The sequence below is a fragment of the Moschus berezovskii genome, chromosome 12 (assembly GCF_049115385.1).
Source record: "Moschus berezovskii isolate FMDL1 chromosome 12, NW_MosBer_1.0, whole genome shotgun sequence".
NCBI lineage: Eukaryota > Metazoa > Chordata > Mammalia > Artiodactyla > Moschidae > Moschus > Moschus berezovskii.
In genome coordinates, this window is record NC_142471.1 from 81,155,437 (window position 1) to 81,176,882 (window position 21,446).

General features: G+C 37.8%; 1 protein-coding gene across 3 annotated transcripts in view; it reads left to right on the forward strand.

Annotated features, from left to right (window-relative positions):
* Positions 1–12,762, forward strand: part of TRUB1 (TruB pseudouridine synthase family member 1) — a 30,768-nt gene extending 18,006 nt beyond the window's left edge. For 2 of the 3 annotated variants that reach the window (XM_088842359.1, XM_088842361.1), the window contains 5 exons: positions 4,965–5,037; positions 6,719–6,858; positions 8,920–8,976; positions 9,763–9,963; positions 11,527–12,762. In XM_088842359.1, coding sequence (XP_088698485.1) covers positions 4,965–5,037; positions 6,719–6,858; positions 8,920–8,976; positions 9,763–9,963; positions 11,527–11,666 — 611 coding nt within the window. In that variant the 3' untranslated portion in view covers positions 11,667–12,762. Of the gene's footprint in view, positions 1–4,964; positions 5,038–6,718; positions 6,859–8,919; positions 8,977–9,762 lie in introns of all 3 variants that reach the window. The other variant, XM_088842360.1, reaches the window with a different exon arrangement.
* Positions 12,763–21,446: the final 8,684 nt, after the last annotated feature.

Sequence of the window (21,446 nt, forward strand, 5' to 3'; positions counted from 1 at the left end):
ATGGGAATAGCTTTTTTCTATGCCTCCTGTGGCTTTGTTACTGGGAGGCAAGAAATGTAAACTCTTAAGTGCCATCTCTTGCTAATCCTCTGTTCTAAACACCAGGCCTCTTGGTCCCATAATAGAATGTTGCCAAGTCTTCTTGAATGGATGCCGCTAATGTTGTATCTGATGTAAGTGGCTCCTCCTGGATTGTGGTCTGGTTTGCCCACATTTCCTCGAGGAAGCTGAAAAGTTGAATTGGGTCTCCAGTTGTCATTTAAACAAGTAAGGCACACACTATATTGGGGCTAGGGTGTAGCTGGGTACCAGTCATCCCATGGTACCTGTTATTTATACTAAAACTTTTTTCTTATAAAGCACTATGCAAATAAAGAGAAAATGAAGAAAGTGTAAGTTTACAACTTAATGAACTATCAGAACAAACATCCATGCAGCTCCCAGTCTAGTCAAGAAATAGAGGGGCTGCCCTGGTGGTCCAGTTGTTAAGAACCTGCCTTGTGGTGAGGGATCACCTGTTCGATCCCTGGTCTGGGAAGCTTCCACATGGCACGGGGCAACTAAGCCCTTGCGACACAACTACTGAACCTACGTGCCTCAGCTCCTGAAGCCCACTTGCCCTGGAGCCCATGGAACGGGAGAAGCCACCACAGTAAGAAATCCACGCACCGCAACTAGAGAGTAGCCTCCATTTGCCACAGCTAAAGAAAGCCCGTGTGCAGCAATGAAGACCTGGCACAGCAAAAATATAAATATTTTTAAATCCTTAAAAAAAAAGAAATGAAAAGTTCTTAGAAGCCCCCTTCCTGCCCCATCCCAGTGACTACAACATCTCTCTTTTCTAAATATAACTACTATTCTAATGTCCAGCACTTTGCTGATAATCCTAAAACTGTGGTATAGCTTTGCCTGTGCTGCTGTGTGGAAAAGAGTATGTCTATGTACATGTGCTAAGTTGCTTCAGTCGTGTCTGACTCTGTGACCCTTTGGATGGTAGTCCACCAAAGCCTCTGTCCATGGGATTCTCCAGGCAAGACTACTGGAGTGGGTTGCCATGCCCTCCTCCAGGGCATCTTTCCAGCCCAGGGATCGAACCTACCTCTCTTACATCTCCTGCATTGGCAGGTGAGTTCTTATACCACCAGCACCACCTGGCAAGCCCATATATGTGCACACACATACACATGTATGTGGGCTTCCAGGTGGCATGAGTGGTAAAGAAGCCACCTATGAATTCAGGAGACGTAAGAGACTCAGGTTCGATCCCTGGGTTGGGAAGAACCCCTGGAGGAGGGCTTGGCAACCCACTCCAATATTCTTGCCTGGAGAATCCGCATGGACAGAGGACGCTGGCAAACTACAGTCCATAGGGTTGCAAAGAGTCGGACCTGACTAAAGTGACTTAGCACTCAGACACTTATACATTTATGTGCATCTATGTAAAATATGTAGAGATGTGTGTGTGTATACATACATATTCTTCTGTCATGAGATATTTGTGTTGACCCCAGGTCAGCTTTTATGACTAAAGCTGCTGTGTGTATTTTATGCCTGTCTTTTGGTAGACATGTGCGATAATTTCTCCTTGATATATACCCAAGTAGAATTGCTGGGTCATAGGGTAAGTGCATATTTTACTGGACCAGAAATTGTCAAGTAATTCTTAAAGTGGTTGTACAACCTTGCATTTCTACCAGCAGTGTATAAGCGTTCTACTTGTACCACATTCTTGGCAACACATGGTAGTGAGTAGTGTTTTTCGTTTTGGCCATTCTGGTCAGTAGGTCATGGTGTTTCATTGTGGTTTTAACTTCATTACTAATGAGATTCAGCTCAACCTGTAAAGAATCTGCCTGCAATGCAGGAGACCAGGGTTTGATCCCTGGGTCAGAAGGATTCTCTGGAGAAGGAATGACAACCCACTCCAGTATTCTTGCCTGGAGAATCCCATGGACAGAGAAGCCTGGCAGGCTACAGTCCATGGGGTCGCAAAGAGTTGGACACAACTGAGCAACTGACACACACAATGAGATTCAGCAGTATTATCACATGTTTTTTGGGTACTAAGCCATCTTTGTTTTTTGTCCAGGTCTCTTGCCCATTTCTTTGTTTTGATTCTTCTTTCCCTCGCTACTGAGTTACTTTTTTTTTTTTTTAAGATTGATTTGTATGAGTTTTATGAAAAAAAAAAAAACAAAAAACCAAAAACTCTGGATGTGTACTCTTCTGTTTGTATGTTACAGATATTGTCTTCTCTGTAGCTTGTCTTTTACAAAACTCTCTTAGCTGTGTCTTTTGGAAAACAGAAGTTGCTGGTTTTACTTTAGTCTGTGGTTAATTTTCATCCTGTTTAAGAAAACTTTTCCCTTGCCAAAAGCATTAAGATATTTTTCTACATTCTGGCAGCTTTATTGCTTTGCCTTTCACATTACATCTATAGTCTACCGTTTTTTTCTGTGTGGATATCCAGTTCACTCTGCACTTTTCCCCACTACCTTGTTTCTTGGATCACAAATCAAGCATCTTATAAGCGTGGGTTTGTTTGGAATCTGTTTTGTTGCATTTGGTCTGTTTATCCTTGTGTTAACACCAGACTATGTTAATTGCTGTAGTTTTAGAATAAGTCTTGTTATCTGAAAGAGCAATTTTTGTACCCTATTTTTATAGATTTTTTTCTATAGGCTTTTTAGTTTTCTTATCAAAGTAAGGAAATTGCTTTCTATTCCTAATTTGCCATTTGTTTGTTTTTTTAATCATGAGCAACCATTGAATTTTATAAAAAAATTTTTTTGCTGCATAAGCTTTCTGTCTGGTGATTCAAGCATCAAATAAATGATTCTTCGGTGCTAGGATGCTCTTTTGACCTTGAGATTCTATTATTCCTCAGCAAATAAATTCAATAAGAATGTCTCGAGCACCATCTTAATTGTGTGCATTATATAAGAAGAAAAGCTATCTTTGCCTTTTAGGAGATTAGAATTCCATTGGTGAGATAATACCTACGTATATATATATAAAATAAATAGCTGTTAAAAACTATGAATGATTAATTGCAGGATGAACAGCAAAACCATACCTGCCTAGGATGTTAAGTCAGAGAAGGCGACACCATGGCAGAAGTAGAATGAGAAAGAATACATCTCGTCACCTTGTGTGGGAAAATATCAGTGAAAGAGTCACCCAGGCAGGACAGGGGAATTGGCCTTGGCAGAAATGTCAGTAAAGAGACCAGCTTGGTGGAACTAGAAAGCTGTTTGGTCTTATTTTTAAAATGTATGGATGACTAAATTGTGAACTGTAGCAATTTTATCAGCAATGGCATTTCTTTCAGCAATTGCCAGCATGGAGGTAGCATTGGCTCTCTAGATTTGGAAGTCTTGCATAAAATTATGTCTTAATGTTTCAAGAGAGTAAACATTTTTCATGGAAAAAAATCCTCATTCATATCATGAGATACATCTGTTTGTAAAACAGTTTGAACAAAATGGGCATTTCAGAGCTACCTTTTTGGAGCTGCTAGGTGCTGTTCTTTCGAGATTTGTAGGTGTTCTCTGTTTGAGTCTTCTAGATTCTGGTCTTTTGTTCATATTTAGCTCATAAGGGTCAAGGTCACACAGAGATTAAAGCTCTCTTGCTGCACTGATATTAAAATCTGGACAGTGTTCCTTGCTGTCTTTTAATTTTTATTCTGGTGTTAGTACAGTAATTCAAAACACAATAATTTGTGTTTGTTTAATATTGTTCAAATAAGAAGATCAAATGCAACATGTATATACCCAGATAAAAAGTTCAAGTAAATTTCCTACAGAGTAAAAATAGAAGACTAATTTCTTTCCATTGACTATAATTTATAGAAGTTATAGAATATTTATGTAATTTCTGTAACCTAGTTTTTTACTGAATATGAAATTTGTATAGTTATCTATATGTGAAAATCCCAAATATTGAATTTCAGTGTGTTAGTTTCCAGTTGTTAAAATTATAGAACAGTATTTTAATATTGCATCATTTTGTTTGAAAGAGTACCAAACAAAAGCTGAAAACATGACTAAGACAGGTGAAAGCTTTGTTATGTATTCAGTTCAGTTCAGTTCAGTCGCTCAGTCGTGTCCGACTCTCCGCGACCCCATGAATCACAGCCCGCGAGGCCTCCCTGTCCATCACCAACTCCCGGAGTTCACTCAAACTCATGTCCATCGAGTCGGTGATGCCATGTTATGTATCGGAATGGCCAAAAAGTTCATTCAGATTTTCTATAACATCAAAGCCCGAACCAACCCAATATATTTCCTTTCTCATACTAGCTTATTTTTGAGACCAGACTCTTGACTGAAATTCTAGGAGCAGTGAAGGGAGGGAAGGAGACAGATAAATACAGCTTTATTTGGGGACAGAGTTAACATGTGAGTGTAGAAAATTCATACCATGCCATACATACAACAGTTTTGAAATCTATCAGGTAAAATTTTAAATGTGATTGGTATTTGATAGCTTTCAATAACTTATTTAGTTATTTATAATATCTGAACCCTGGAGAACCTTAGAAATAACTTTGTGGGTATTTTTCTACTTACTTTGTGATCACCACATTAATTTTGATCACCGCAGGACCATTTCTGTAGCTAATGCAGCATTTTTCTCAGGTCTTCTGAAGGCCCTAGTGAGTATGTAGTAAATGCACATAAAACGATTGGATTCTTTTTCATGGAGGAAAAAAATGAGGCATAGGAAGTTGAATTTAGTCTTTAATATTGGACAGTATAAGACTTTCCCCCTTTTATCTCATTATTGTGTATTTTATCCTTCTCAACAAGGTAGAATTTGACCTACAAAATGTATACTCTAATAAGTGCTTTGTTGAATTTTTTTTTTTTTTTAATTTTCAGAATTGTCAGTGCTGTGAAAATAGCACATGTACTTCTGTGATTGTTTTAGTGTCACTTTTTTGGGTTCATTTTTGGCAGATAAAATAACACAAGAAGATATTGAAGGCATTCTACAGAAATTCACTGGGAATATAATGCAAGTACCTCCCCTGTAAGTTCAATTGTTGAATTTGAATAAATGTTTAATTTTATTTTCCAGTGGCTGACATCACATTAATGAAGAAAAAGGAGAGGGGCTTCCTTTTACTTTATGGCAAGGCACGTTTTAGACCTAGCAACTGATCAAGTGAGGTGACCCTGATTCGGATAGGATGCAGAGCCTCTGATGTCTTTAAGAGGAGCCTAGTGGGCTCCAGTCCATGGGGTCACAAAGAGTCAGATGCGACTGAGCACAGCGCATGCACACACGGGATATAGTCTCGTTTGTCCCTGGATACTGCCCCAGCCTGAAATCTGTGCTCTTCCAGGGTTTGTTGGTTTTTCTGATTCTACCTGTAGTCATCAGGGCAGTTTTGGAGAGCAGCAGACATGTTGCTTTTCCCAGAGTAGCAGGAAAAGAGACCAGTCCCATATGGTACAGGCATCAGAGTTATGCTTTAGACTTCAGTTGACACTTCCTGTCAGGTGTTGGGACCATTCTTTTTGAGCCCAGAATCTTATATTTCACAATTCTCTGCAACAAATGAAACAGATGAGAATGATAACTTATTAAAAGTATATTGATTTACCACTTAAGCCATATTTTTGTGCACATTATAATTTCAAGAAAATTGCTTCCTTTTTTTTAAAATGGCATATAGAATGTGTCAGGATATGTTAATAAAAATTTTTTGAGAATTTTAATTTTTAAAAAAATCTTCGTTTTTTTTAAGAACACTGAAATATCTGTGGGGGAGATGTTTCTTTATAATTTTGCCTCAAATGAGAAGACTTAAAAATTGTAGCAGGATCTGAACAAACGTTATTTTGGATCATTATTGTTGCTGCTGCTGCTGCTAAGTCACTTCAGTCGTATCCGACTCTGTGTGACCCCATAGACGGAAGCCCACCAGGCTCCCCCGTCCCTGGGATTCTCCAGGCAAGAACACTGGAGTGGGTTGCCATTTCCTTCTCCAATGTGTGAAAGTGAAAAGTGAAAGTGAAGTCGCTCAGTCGTGTCCGACCCTTAGCGACCCCATGGACTGCAGCCTACCAGGCTCCTCCATCTATGGGATTTTCCAGGCAAGAGTACTGGAGTGGCTTGCCATTGTCATTATTGTTAAGATATAGTAAACATTTATATATTTAGGAATTGTTTTAGGATTTTCTTCCCTGTGATTGTTCCAAGGATTTTTGTGGACTAATCACACTTAATCACACAAAGTTAAGTGCTGTTAAGTAGATTATTTGCTTATTTTTTCTTTGGAAACATTTTGGTAACTTTTATGTGAAAATGAATATAATTACAATGGAAATGCATTGTTTCAAGGAAATATAGCTGAGATCACTGTTACCTAATGCCTTGTACCCTTTACCCAGAATGAGGACTAGTGAAGGCATGAACAGACCATCGCCAGGAAGGTGGTTAAAGAGGAATATTGACAACATTGCTCACTGAGTGCCAGAGTGAACTGTATTAGCCTCAAAGATATTTAGGAACTCTATCCCCGACACCAGTGTGGAGTAGATTAGAAGAAAAAAAAGTTCATTCTTAGAAGGATTTTCAGTTGAAAGGGCTGCTAATCATCTTTTCTTTCCATGCTGTAATCTGGAATTATTCTCTCTCGCTTTCTCAATCTCTCTTTATTCTTGCTCCCTTCTTCTCTCTCTGTCTCCCTCTTGTACTTTGCAAGCTATTCTGCATTAAAGAAAGATGGCCAGAGACTTTCAACTTTGATGAAGAGAGGTGAAGTAGTAGAAGCAAAGCCTGCCAGGCCAGTAACTGTATACAGTCTCTCCCTTCAGAAATTCCAGCCACCATTTTTCACACTAGGTAAGATGGAGAAATCTGAAATCATTTGTATTTACATGTGCCTTTATTTTATAGTTGGCTACTTTTCTGTAATTTTAATGGTTCCCGAGGATATTGGAAATTTTTTAAAATTTGAATTTAAAGAAGGTTAGAATTTGTTAATAACTTTTTGACAACACATATGATGAGAATACCTATGGCTATATAGGATTTCAGAGTTGTCCTAAATCATCTGAGTTTCTTATATTATCTTACTATAAAGTTGTAAGTAACATACTTTGGGTCTCTATAGAGAAGAGTAGGTAAGGAATACATATTTTCAAAATTTTGGATTTTCTATTTTATTGTCTTACGAATACTTGTTTCTCATTTTGGCTAGTACCTGATAGTTTATACTCAGTTTTTTTATTGACATTTATTTGTCCTTTTAAAACAATGCTTTTTCAGTTTTTGAACAAAAAATTCTAAAAGTTGAGTGATTTTTCTTTCCCTTTGTCACCAGCAAATTACTGCTAAAAGATCATGAAAATATAGGAATAATGGGTAATGCAGAAATATATTCCTGGACATGTGGTAAAGTTTAATTCAAATTAGCAATTTGAATTTATCTATAATCCATACTTGAAATAAATTTAAAACCCAAAAAGGCTTTCTCTATTGTTTGAAAATTTTATGATCTCCTAGCTAAAGCGCTGAATGTGTAAGAGTTGTGAAGACTCAAAAGCTGTAGTTCTTAATCTTCAGTCTCCCTGAAATTGATCCTGCTCCCTGAAATTGATCCTGCTCCCTGAAATTGACCCTGCTCTTAATTTCATGGTGCATTCTGAGTAGGTTGACTTTTAGAAATAATTTTCCAAATCTTTTTTTCTAAACTTTGTTGCTCTTTTTTCTCCTTTTGACTTTATTATTTAGTGTAAGTTCCTGTAGATTGTGGGTTTTGTACAATTTTTTTTTAGGAAGTTACTCCTTAAGTTTCCTGATTGTAAAATATTAGACAAACAATGAAACAAATATGCTAAAAAGTGTTTTACTGTGTTCCATGAAAAAGCAGCAGCTGTGTTGGCAAAGCAGATATTATCTATGAAAAAAAAAAACCCTCTAATTTTTCCAGTTGCATTTGTTCATTGGAGTTTACAGTAGGCCACATTTGACTCTTTTTATCAATATAGTGCAAGAATGTCGCACACCTCCATTTGGTCCTAGTGCTTATTTTATTTAATTTTTTTAATCTCAGCAGTGGCTCCCAGCCTTGAGCTGATGGGGAAAAAAAGAAAATACCCAGGTGGGGAATTTTGATTAATTCCCTCAAATAACTTTATTTGTATGCTAAGCTAGAAACAGGTGGAATGTGGTCTTTTTGTGTGCAAATACAGTTCTTTTCAGGATGTTTTGTGGATGAATAAAAGTAGTCCAGAGCCTTGCTCTTAACCAATAAACTTGTATTGCACTGGTTAAGCTAAGAAGATGTTTAGACATGCAGTCAATTCTGGCACATTGTATAATTTTAAGTTATTTCATGATTTTTTTCAGGAATATTGCCAAAAGAACATTTAAATATGCTAAGTTCTCTCTGTAATATATTACCCCAAACATAATTCTTGCCACTGAAAAGGGAATTTTTGTTTGTTTGTTGTATTTTTCAAGTATGTAAATCTGGAAATATTTAAAAAATCTCCAGTTTATGATAGCAAGGCTGAGATGTCTAGCCATTTGAAACCTATTAAATGAACAAGGTGTGCAAATCTGAAAAATTTTTTTAAGTCTGCAGCTCCTGATAGCAAAGCTGAGATTTCTAACTATTTAAAACCTATTAAATGAACAAGGCTGAAGTATTAAAGTGGTATGACTTGCCATGTAATTTAAAACATGCTCATGAGTTTCTGCTGTTTGCTTTCTCCACACTCTGACTTTTCAGTCTCACACATATGCTATTAGATGAATAATTTATGTTTTAGCACATAAATATTTTATCACTCGATTGTTTGCATAGTGCATTTTTACATTTGTTTAGGGGCATCATTTCTATGTAAAGTGGATTTCATAGGAGCTTAGCAATTTACCATGTCACTGTTAACATTCCAGATGTCGAATGTGGAGGAGGTTTTTATATCAGAAGCTTGGTCAGTGACATTGGCAAAGGTAAGCATAAAGATGAATTATGAATTACCATTTAGAGAGTAATATTCCTTTTTGATGGGAAGAAGGAATTTTCCATTTTTCATGTCTCTGAGTACTGGCCTTAGGAACTGTGCCAGTACTGTGCCAGTACTGAAGGCTGTGCTTTCAGCCTTAAAAGCATTCTAGGTTTATGGCGGACAATTATCAGCATCCACAGCTGCAGTGAAATGCTTGTAATGGGAGAGAGGAGAGAAGGAGGAACAGAAAATGAAGATGTGAATAGTGAATCTAAGGACCAACATTTTTTTTCAAGCATAAAATGTTTTAACTCAAAGCAGGGACAAAAAGAAAAGATTACTACTTAAAAAAAAAAAATTGTTTTCATTGCTACCCGTCAAATTTTCTAAAGCAACCTAGAAGCCATTGTCTTACTAACAACCAGGAAGTTGGAGATCTGGCCCTGCCATTGGCTGGCTGTGGTGACACGGGACAGGCCTCATTATCTCATCTGCAGAGTGAGAGTAACAGTTACCTCAGGAGGTTGCTTCATGGGTTAAATAAGAAAAGTGAGTGCCAGTTCCTTCTAGACTTTAAACCAGTTTATTAGATGAGCTATTAAATATTATTTTTCTACTTAATCATTTCTTAATTTCAAGGCTCCTGGTTGTTATTTTGGATTATTACAACTTTACATTTAGGGTAGTTTTGAAAGGTTTGAATTGAGTCCCTCAGTCATTTGAAAAATGATAGACTGTGAAATACTAAATCATTTATTGTGCATTTTCTTTTTCCCTTTTGTTGCCACAGAACTCTCTTCCTGTGCCAATGTGCTAGAGCTGACGCGAACCAAACAGGGACCATTCACCCTGGAGGAGCACGCCCTGCCCGAAGACAAATGGACGATTGATGGCATTGCACAGTCTCTCGAGCAGTGCTCCTCTCTTCTCCCAGCAGAGCTGGCACTTAAAAAATCAAAACCTGAGGAGTCTAATGAGCAAGTTTTGAGCTGTGAGTATATAACTCTGAATGAGACAAAGGGAGAAGACGATGTAATTAAGACACTTTAAGACTGGCTTGGGATTGTTCTCATTTCCTGGTTGACATTTGAATCCTGTGTGCAGAATGACAGGCTACGTGCAAAAGACAAATGATACCTATGGGTTTTTTTCTTTTTTTGCATGAAGAAAAATGTCCACCATTTATGGTTTCTATGGCGCACAGTTTGTCTGCTGTACATTATAAATAGCCCTGCAGTTGTTCCTTTCTTGCTGTACTATAGAATGTTGTCATGCTGTTGGATCGGATTCAGGAAAAGCAACTTTCTGATTTTGATCTCTCTTAAAAGTCTTCTGTGAAAAAGTTGACCATATTTTCTAATCAGAGGGGAAAACAATGAGCTCCATGTTTCTTTGGTGTCATGAAGTGAATGGTATATTTGTTTCTTTGACTTTATTTTGGCTTCCTGGTGGCGCTGGTCGTTGAAACTCCTTAACTATGTTTGAAAAAGCCATTGTTTAACTCTTACGTTTTAGAGAGTTTATGATTATTAAGAACATTTCTTTAATAATGTTATACTTATCTTGGTAATAGCTGTGTTTGTTTAGATATTGGAAACTAGTAACCTTTTGTAATTAATATTTGTAAATGAACCAAATTATTGCTGCTACCACTAATGGAATGTAAAGAGAAGACTAAATGTTTAATTTAATTAAATTCACCTCTACTCTACCATTAGCATAGGACAGCTCCTATGGCTTATGTTTTGGCAGCTATGAGATGTTTTCCTGGTAATCAATACACGTGCCAATATACTAAATAACCTGATTTTTAAAAATTAAGCTAAAGAATGTGTCGTCAATTAAAAACTTCTTTTCTTTATTTTTTAATATTTATTTATACCTTTTTCCAGGGTATCAAGCCCCTGGTATTTTGTTTTCAGTTTACTTTTTCAAGTGATGTTTACAAATGCTGAAGTTTGCCCTGTATTTGCAGTTAATCCCTTCTCTTTAAATGTTGAAAAACAGTTGTTCCCAAACATTTTCACTCAAGTGGCCTACTGACAGGTCCCTGTCCCTTTTTACCATAGTTTTGAAAACAGTCACATTCCAAAAGAATAAATTTCATGTGTAATGAGTGCTTCATATTTTTGTTATGGGAAAGCAATGTATAATATATCCAGTCTGTTCAAACCCCACTGCATTTATTCAAATAAATAGTTTCAAAGGGAAGAGTTGTTACATTTTCATCAAATAAGAATTTTTAGATTTTTATGGATTGTCTTTCTTGCAAAGGTAGTTGTTTTGCAACCTCTAACCTCTAAATTTTAAATATGTAAAGAAAAATGGTCGTATTTGTGGTGAACCAAATAAAAACTCAGTCTAAAAAGTTACATGCTTCAGTAGAGCACTTCCAGCATATTGTCAACATTTTTAAAACGAAAATGTTAGAACTTTCTTAAATGACACAGAAAATTATAAGGAAAAGAGCTAGTTATCATAATGCCTTAAATAAAACTTCAGACATACAAAGTTGTAAATTGAAACTTTTACAGCTTTCCTTGTTTGTGTCTAGCGCCCTGCAGTTTGTGTAACCAAAGGTGGCAGTGGTTGCCTCTTCCTGTGGGAATGGGACAGGTTACAGTACGCCTTCATACCTTGCCTGGTAAGGAACAGAAAACACCTGAGGCATCTTGGCTCTGTTTCTCAGCTTAAATTTTGCCTTGTATAATTTGCTAATGGTAAAGAGTGTAAATGTTTTGAAAAGACAAGTGACTTTCTGAAACGGTAACCGATCTTTTTCTTTTATTGAAAACACTGAAGAAAATCTTGCCAAATGGAAAAATTACCCATAATCCTCACTACCCTGATACAGTGACTTCAGAACTTTGATTTTGTATTACTCTTTTTTTAACTATTTTTTAATTTCATATTATTTGACTATTTGTATTTAGTTTTGATAATGATTATTTAATCTTTTTACTTTAGTTTATTTAAACCATTTCCCTATTGCTAAATTCTTAGGTTATTTTCAGTTTTATTAGGATAAGTTCCTGGAAGTAGAATTATTAAATGAAGTAATATAAACAGTTTTATGGTTCTTAATAAGTTTGCCTTATTGCTTTCCCAGAGAGTTGTAACATTTTACAGTGTTACCATTTGAGTGTTCACCAGAAGTTTACAGCTTTGGGTGGGGTTTTATGTGTTATTGTTGCTAATTTAGTAAGTTATAAGAGTTCAAAATTGCAGATTTACCTCTCTGTGACTTTTTCATATACTTTGTCACTTATATAAATAAATGTCTTAATGGTTTCTTTATACATTTGTGTGAGTTATTTGTGCAGTAAATACTTGGTAGAAGTATTTTCATGGTCTGTTGTCTTTTTTATTTTAGTTTCATTTTTCATTTTTACTGACTAAATTTACTAACTAATTTTAAGAATTCTTTTATAGTTGCCAGATTTATGAGTATGAATGGTTAAAATTTTTTGAAAATTAAAAACATTATTAACTTTCATAAGCAGCTGTAACTGATCAAGATGCTCTAAAAAGTTTGACTCGTCCATAAAACAAATTAGTTTTCTCCTGAGTCTGGTATTTAAGTACCAATTGCTTTGTTTTTTTCACTTTAGTCAAAATATTAAAGAAATATCTGTGCCTATGTATTTCATGTCATAATAAAGTTGTCTTATTTGTAAGAAAACATGTGTTAGAAATTTCTGAAAATGCTTCCACCTGGAATATACAGATCATCTCATTTTGACATTTAATTTTTTTATATTTCTGGAAAATATTGTCTGAAAAGTCAACAGACTTGGCCATTGAATTATTTTATTATAGCTTTAAGATCCATGACCATTAAAATAATATAATTTTTTCTCTGATAATTCAAAATGATAAAATTTGAATAAGAACTAAACTTAACACTTTCCTTTCCAAACTAGATCTTTTCTTCTTTAATACTTGAATTAATACCTATTCCAGTCCACCATCAGAAATTATTCATTGTACTACATAAGAAAAGAATGCTTTATATCAGGTCTTTGGTCCATTTTCTGAGTCTCTGAACAGTTTGAAATTTGTATCAGACTTACAGTGGGCATTTAGAGGTTTAATTAGTTCTGTTTCAAAGGAAGAAAGTAATTTGCCTTATATGTTGATGCATATAACAGAAAAATTGTAATTCAAAAGCACTCTAAAATGTTGAAACGTTTAAATAGAGGAATATGAAAAATATAAGTTTTATGGGTTGAAATGATTATAATGGTCTTGTAGTTAAATTGAAATAGGCAATTTATCTTGAAGCTATTTCTTTAAGGTGTATGTGGGCAGCAGGAGCCTGGCCTAATCATTTATCGAGTATCACTTGTTAAACACTTACTGCATGCCCTTGAATCCGTAATCTCTTCATAGTTTGAACTTGAGTTAAATTCTCTCTGTGAACAGTAATATCTCATATTGCTATTATAAATGATGATACCAGTAGGAAAGTTGAAGTCAGAAATTACTATTTTGCTCCTCTTGTCTGTAAGTAAGCCTTAAACTGTAACATATTAAGATTATTCCCATCTCTACTATTCGCTTTTTGATTGAGGCAAATCACTTAATCTTTCTAGGCCTCAGTATTCTTATCTTTAAAACAAAGGAGACAGCTAGTCTGTCTTTAAGAACTTTTGCAGCACTGACATAGGCTTCTGAGTATAGATGATTTGTGTTTATTCTGTGCAGAGCACGTTCTTTTTGAGCCTGAACTTCCATGTTGTTCCTCAGTTTTGGAAAGTCCTCATCCGTTATCTCTTTGAATATCACATCTGTCCCGTCTAGCAGTCCTGTCAGATTTCTGTCTTTTCTTTTCGTTCTGTGTCTAATTGCTCTTCCATATTTTCCAGCTCTATCTCAGTGCTGCTTTTTAGAGAATTTCCTTTAACCTTTTTCCCAGATAATGAATTCATTCTTCTGCCATTTTAATTTACTGTTTACCTATATATTTATTTCAAAATTACTGTGACTTTTTAAAGTTTATAGAACATCAGCTTTTTTTCAAAATCCCTCTTTTGGTGTGTGTCGTCATATTCTTTCATCAGGGTTATAGTTTAAGTATATATCATATGTTTATATAGGTATCAGTAAAAGTGAATATATGTATATTTATAATTTTTACAGATATTTAATATCCATACATAAAATTGCATATGTCATAAATGTATCATCCAATAAATTTTCATAAAGCAAGCATGTGTAACCAACAACTAAATTAAAAAAACAGAAGGTTACTAATCCACTGGAGGTCCTCCAGAGAGTTCTTTCCAGTCACTAGCCCTCTAACCCCACCCCACTGCCAGAGGTAACCACATATAACATTACAGATTGTTATTTTGTCTGCCTTTGTGCTTTATATAAATAAAGTGAACAGTGTATACTCTTTTATGCCTGGCTTCTTTTGCTCACAATTACATTTGTGAGGTTCTTTCATCGTCTTGTACACAGTCATAAATCATTCTCATTATTTAGTATTGTGAGAATATACCTACATTTATCCATTTTTCTTAATGATGGGCACTTGATTAGCTTTCAGTTTTGAATATTTTTAGTATTCCATTATATCTTCCTATTGACTTGTTAATACTACCTCTTTAAAATTTTTTCATGTTTATGATACATGTCCTTATCACAGATTACCTTCAAATGTCTTCCATATTTTGGGCTGTTTTCATACTTTTACATTACATACTTTACATTATAAACTTTTATATTATAAACTTTATAATATATTGGTTTTTTTAAATTGTTGTTTATCTTTACTTTGGTGCTTTAGACCAGGGGTCGCAGCTCTTGACACTACACATAAATGAATGGATGTGGTTATGTTTCAATAAAACTATATTTACCTTCATGTTGTAGCTTGCTGACCCCTGACAGTTATCTTCTGCTGCTGCTGTGTCACTTCAGTTGTGTCCGACTCTATGTGACCCCATAGACGGCAGCCCACCAGGCTCCCCCGTCCCTGGGATTCTCCAGGCAAGAACACTGGAGTGGGTTGCCATTTTGTGTGAAAGTGAAAAGTGAAAGTGAAGTCGCTCAGTCATATCCGACTCATAGCGACCCCATGGACTACAGCCTACCAGGCTCCTCTGTCCATGGGATCCTCCACTTCTAAATCTAAAAAGGTTTTTAAAACTTTTATATTTATCTACATCCTGGTATTTTTCACTTTTTAATGTAGATCTAAATTTCTGTCTGGTATCATACTCCTTTCTGAATAATTTCCTTTAACATTTCTTATAACATAAGTCTGAGAGCAATGAATTTTCTTTACTTTTGTTTGTCTGAACAGTGTTTATTTACCTTTTGTTTTGAATTACAGTTTTTCTGGATATATAAATCTAGATTCGTTAACTTTTTTTTCTTTCCATTCAGCACTTTCATGTCATTCAGTTATCTTCTGGCTTGTATAGTTTTCTGTAGCTACCTTCAACGTTTTATCTTTGATTTGCAGCAGTTTGTCTCTGATGTGTCTAGGTGTTTCCCTTTGCATTTATCCTTTTGAGGGCATCTGAATTTCTTGCATTTTCAGTTTATTTTCATCAGCTCCAAATTAATGCCTTAGTGGAAGGAAAGTTATGACCAACCTTGATAGTATATTAAAAAGCAGAGACATTACTTTGCCTACCAAGGTCCATCTAGTCAAGGCAATGGTTTGCCGTGGTCATGTATGGATGTGAGAGTTGGACTGTGAAGAAAGCTGATTGCCGAAGAATCGATGCTTTTGAACTGTGGTGTTGGAGAAGACTCTTGAGAGTCCCTTATACTGCAAGGAGATCCAACCAGTCCATTCTAAAGATCAATCCTGGATGTTCATTGGAGGGACTGATGCTAAAGCTGAAACTGCAATACTTTGGCCACCTCATGCAACGAGTTGACTCACTGGAAAAGACTCTGATGCTGGGAAAGGTTGAGGGCGGGAGGAGAAGGGGACGACGGAGAATGCGATGGCTGGATGGCATCACCGACTCTGTGGACATGAGTTTGAGTGTACTCCGGGAGTTGGTGATGGACAGGGAGGCCTGGCGTGCTGTGATTCATGGGGTCGTGGAGAGTCGGACACGACTGAGCGACTGAACTGAACTGAACTGAAGGCTAAGACTTCCCTGGTGGCTCAGAGGTTAAAGCATCTGCCTGCAATGTGGGAGACCTGGGTTCGATCCCTGGGTCAGGAAGATCCCCTGGGGAAGGAAATGGCAACCCACTCCAGTATTCTTGCCTTGAGAATCCCATGGACGGAGGAGCCTGGTGGGCTACAGTCCATGGGGTCCCAAAAGTCGGACATGACTGAGTTACTTCACTTTCACTTTCAAGGCTAAGACTTAGAGGCCAGATATCTTAAGTCGTGACTGTTCTTTTGGGCTGCCGAACTGGCTATATTATCTAAAGGTGTTGACTAGGTGATTTTATTCCATATTATTTAAGTATTTGTTGTTGTTTAGTCACTAAGTTGTGTCTGACTCTTTGCAACCCCATGGACTGCAGCACATCATACCTCCCTGTCCTTTCCTGTTTCCTGGAGTTTGCTCAAACTCAAGTTCATTGAGTCAGTGATGCCATCCAACCAGCTCATCCTCTGTAGCCCGCTTCTCCCCCTGCCCTTAATCTTTCCGGGCATCAGGGTCAGTTGTATGTCAGTTTAAGTATACAATGCCTTTGCCTGGGGAACAATATATGGCATACAAAAGAAGTCTTGAAGACATGGTTCCGGCCTTTAAGAAGCTTTCACTTTACTTCAAATAGGAACTCAAGAAATGTACATACAGAAAGTTAAGTAGCACCACTGAGTTTCCCGGGTGGCTCAGTGGGAAAGAATCCACCTACCAATGCAGGAGACCCAGCTGCGATCCCTGGGTTGGGAAGATCCTCTGGAGAAGAAAATGGCAACCCACTCTAGTGTTCTTGACTGGAAAATTCCATGGATAGAAGGGACTGGCATGCTACAGTCCATGGGGTTACAAACAGGCAGTCATGACTGGGCGACTGAGCACACATGCGTGTGGTGCCATACGACATTACATAATTTTATATAAGTGAGTGATATTGCCAAAATGCTATTGATGTTTAATGGAGCTATAATTAACTTCTGCAAACACTTGCTGAGCTCCTACTGAGAACAGAGGGAGAACATGGCCGTTCAGTGACCAGGACAGCTACCTCAAGAAGGAAGACCTGAGTTGGGCCTTGAACAATAGATACTATTCAAAGAGGAGACAAGTCAGATGGAGGGGAGAAGAGTTCCAGCAGAGACGGTGGTATACGAGGCACATTCAATCAGCAAAGAGGAGGATGGTCTGGGTGAGAGGAGAATTTAGGTTGTGGTTGGAAAAGCAAATGGTCACGATATCATTTGGAGCCTTGAAAGGCAGAACTGAGGAAAGCTTCAGAGGAGGGACTGGTTCATACGAAAGTTTTGTTTTAAGGAGGTTTACCTGGCAGTTGTGTCTGGCAGGAACTAAAGAGGTAGAAATGTTGTTTAATTGCTAAGTCGTGTCCAACTCTTTTGAAACTCACAGACTGTAGCCCTCCAGGCACCTCTGTCCATGGGATTTCCTAGCCGAGAATACAGGAATGTGTTGGCATTTCCTTCTCCAGCAGATATTTGCAACCCAGGGATTGAACCTGTATCTCCTGCATTGGCAAGGGAATTCTTTACCACTGAACCACCAGGGAAGCCCAAAGTAGGTAGAAATAGGCAGAAAGTCAGTTGGAACTGAGTCTAATGCAGTAATCCAGGACTGAGGTAATTAAAAAGTCTGAACTAGAGCCTTCTCAGATAATGCATCTTTGAATGGACAGTTTAAAGAAAAAGAGATTTTATTCAGTGATTTATTAGATAATTGACAGCCAGAGAATTGGAGGAAAAATGATTAGCAATAGTCATCAAATAGATTTTCTTAAACCAGTCTGATTTTTCACATAAGAGTGTGGCTCAGATGGTAATGAATCTGCCTGTAGTGCAGGAGACCCATGTTCAATCCTGGATCAGAAAGAGCCCCTGGAGAAGGGAATGGCTACCCACTTCAGTATTCTTGCCTGGAGAATCCCATAAACAGAGGAGCTAGCAGGTTACAGTCCATGGGATGGCAAAGAGTTGGACATGACTGAGGGACTAACACTTGCACTTTCAAGCATTTTCTTAGGCATTGGATAGTTGATACAGTTGCCTCTGATAACAATGGCCATGAATCATCATTATAACAGCCATGATTACTTGTTCCTTTATAACAGCCGTGAGTTCTGTGATCAAACAATAAGCCTCCTGAAAAGAATTATTCCTTTTCACTTCTCTAAGTGTCTGGCATATAGTAGGTTTGTTGAATTTCATCTGTAGTTAGGGGTTCCTAATTATTATTTGAAATATTAACTCATGCCCATTGGTGAAGCAAGGGCTCTGGAGTTGTTAGGTTTACCAAGCTCTACTGCTTATCTTCAGCTATTCACTTTAAGAAAGTTAATTAATTTTCCTGAGCCCCAGTTTCCTCATATGTAAATATGGGATGTCAATGGTGACTATTTCATGAAATTATGAAGTCTAAATTAGGTCATTTTTCAGGTAAAGTGTTTAGCATACTTCCCTAGAACTCAGTAAGTAGTAAACAGAAGCAAATGTCCTGTACCTGATTTACATGTAAGTGAAGGATAAACCTGAAATTCTCATGGCTTATGTAGTCCAGGTATATAAGATGCTTCATACGATTCTGTTTTGATGAGAAGAATGGGGCTGAAAGAAAGAATTTCCTGATTCCGGAGATTATTAAATGGTACAATAGGCTATTGATACAAGTAGAAAAAGTCTTTAGCGGATGTCAATGTTCACCTTTTCTATATTTCATGTACTAATATATATAGATAAACACAAACACATATGCCCTTAAAGTTATTAATAGTAAACCCTGGACTTCCCTGGTGACACAGTGGATAGAAATATGCCTGCCAATGCAGGGGATGTGGGTTCAATCCCTGGAAGATTCCACATGCTGCTGAGCAGCTGAGCCCGTGCGCCACAACTCCTGAAGCCTGCATGCTCTAGGACCGATGAGCCACAACTCATGATCCCCTGTGCTGCAACTAATGAAGCCCATGCTTTGCAGCCAACAAGCCGCAACTACTGACCGTGGGTGCTGTTGAAGCCCATGCACCTAGAACCTGTGCTCCACAGCAAGAGAAGCCACCACAATGAGAAGCCCACGCACTGCAGGTGGAGAGTAGCCTTTGCTCTGCACAGCTAAGGAAAGCCTGCCTGCAGCAAAGACCCAACACAGCTATAAATGAATCAGTTAATCTAAAAAAGAATCTTTTTAAAAAGATGGTTAGTAAACATTTCTCATTTACAACATCTCGTTTGACCCTCCAGCAGTCTTGTGAATTAGGAAGAATGTCTTTGTCTGAGTACTAAGTGACTTGCCAGAGTCGCATCGCTAGAGTGGCAGAGCTGGGTCTCGGTACTCTTTTGATTCCCAGATGCTGTTTCTATTACATCTGGAGGAAAGTGATCTGAAGCACAGATGTTTAGTGGGAGGAATGAAACACATGCTGTAACGCCAAAAAATAATTGGGAATAAAAGCAGAAAACAAGACATTTGTTCCTGTTATAATATGACAGAGAGCATGGCTCTTAGGGTTTTGGATTGAACATTCAGGGGGGAAAATGGGGAGCAGTTTAATTTGGGTGCAAGCACTCTTGGAACACTGCATCTGGTTCTGGGCTGCTCATCACCGGGCTTATGGAAACCAGCTGGATGAGGTTCAAAGCAAAGCACCGAAATGATTAAGGGGCTGAGTGCATCAATGAATAAGGGAAGATTAGAATTAAATATGTATAGCTCAGTTACGTAAAGACTAAGGAAAAACCAGCTAACTATATACAAATACTCGAAATGTGTAGACATTAAAAAGGTAGATTAATTATTTAACATGATACATAAGGATACATAGTGATGGGATGCAAATTTAAGCTAAGCATAAAGGGAAATATCCTGATAATCTAAGAAAGCTCTGTGGCATAGTCTTTCCCTAGAGAAGCAGCAGAGATTGCAAGGCTTCTTCTAAAACTTTCCTGTGAACTAGATCCTAGATGGTTTTAAAGACTGATCATTAATTTGGTCAGGTGTAATAGTGAATTTGGTCAGTGTGTTTATATAAGAAAATGTCCTTTTTTGGTGGGGGGGGCTGTGGCATGTGGGATCTTAGTTCTCTGATGAGGGATCAAACCTGTGCCCACTGCAGTGGAAGCCTGGAGGCTTAACCACTGGACAGCCAGGGAAGTCCCTAGAAAGTATGTTTTAGAGTTACTCTGACATATAGGGATAGAACACCGTAATGTAAGAGATTTGCTTAACAATACTACACTAAAGAAAGGAGGGAGGAAGGGAGGAACAAAGGAAGGGAGGGAAAGAAAAAAGGAAGTCAAGAGGGGGAAAGAAAAGGATGAAAAGGATAAATGAAGCAAGAGCGGCAGATGTTGGTAATGTTGAATCTGAAGGAAGGTCATATGTGAGTTTGTTTTATATATATTTGAAAACTTTCATAATAAAAAAATCTGTGTTTCCCTGAACAAAACTCAGTAGTATATTATTAATCCCTGGCCTCCCTGAATAGAAAACCTTACTGACGACACACACAGAGACTAATGCTTGACCAGCGCCTCTGCTCACCATCTTGCTCTGGGACGTAGATTGGGCTGGGCTGAAGGACTCTTTCTGAAACTGCAGAGGGAAATCCAGGACAATTCTTAGAATTGTAGGCTTCTAGTGATAACTGTGGTGTTGGAGAAGACTCTTGACAGTCCCTTGGACTGCAAGGAGATCCAGCCAGTCCATTCTAAAGGAGATCAGTCCTGGGTGTTCATTGGAAGGACTGATGCTAAAGCTGAAACTCCAATCCTTTGGCCACCTCATGGAAGAGTTGACTCACTGGAAAAGACTCTGATGCTGGGAGGGATTGGGGGCAGAAGGAGAAGGGGACGACAGAGAATGAGATGGCTGGATGGCATCACCGACTTGATGGGCGTGAGTTTGAGTGAACTCTGGGAGTTGGTGATGGACAGGGAGGCCTGGCGTGCTGTGACTCATGGGGTTGCAAAGAGTCGGACACGACCGAGCAACTGAACTGAACTGATGGTGGTAGCTCAGCAGGTTGAATTTCTACAGTGAAAGTGCAGAGAGCAGGGTTGTAGAACCAGAAATGACCTCTCCTGCGCTCCTGTCCCTTATTCAAGTAGTGGCCATTGATTAGAGAAGCAGGTGCCTTCAGAATGGCCATATCCTATTCTCTTGAATGAAGAACCTCATTTATAGAGTCTGTAAAGCAAGGAGAGGGGTAAGGTAAGTGATTTCAAAACCCAGAAAACATCTATGAAGCTGAAGTTTGTTGGGGTTTTTTTTTTTAAAAAACCAACTGCTCTACTTTGTCTCTCAGAGCAGATCTCAGCTTACCTTGAAGGTGAATGTT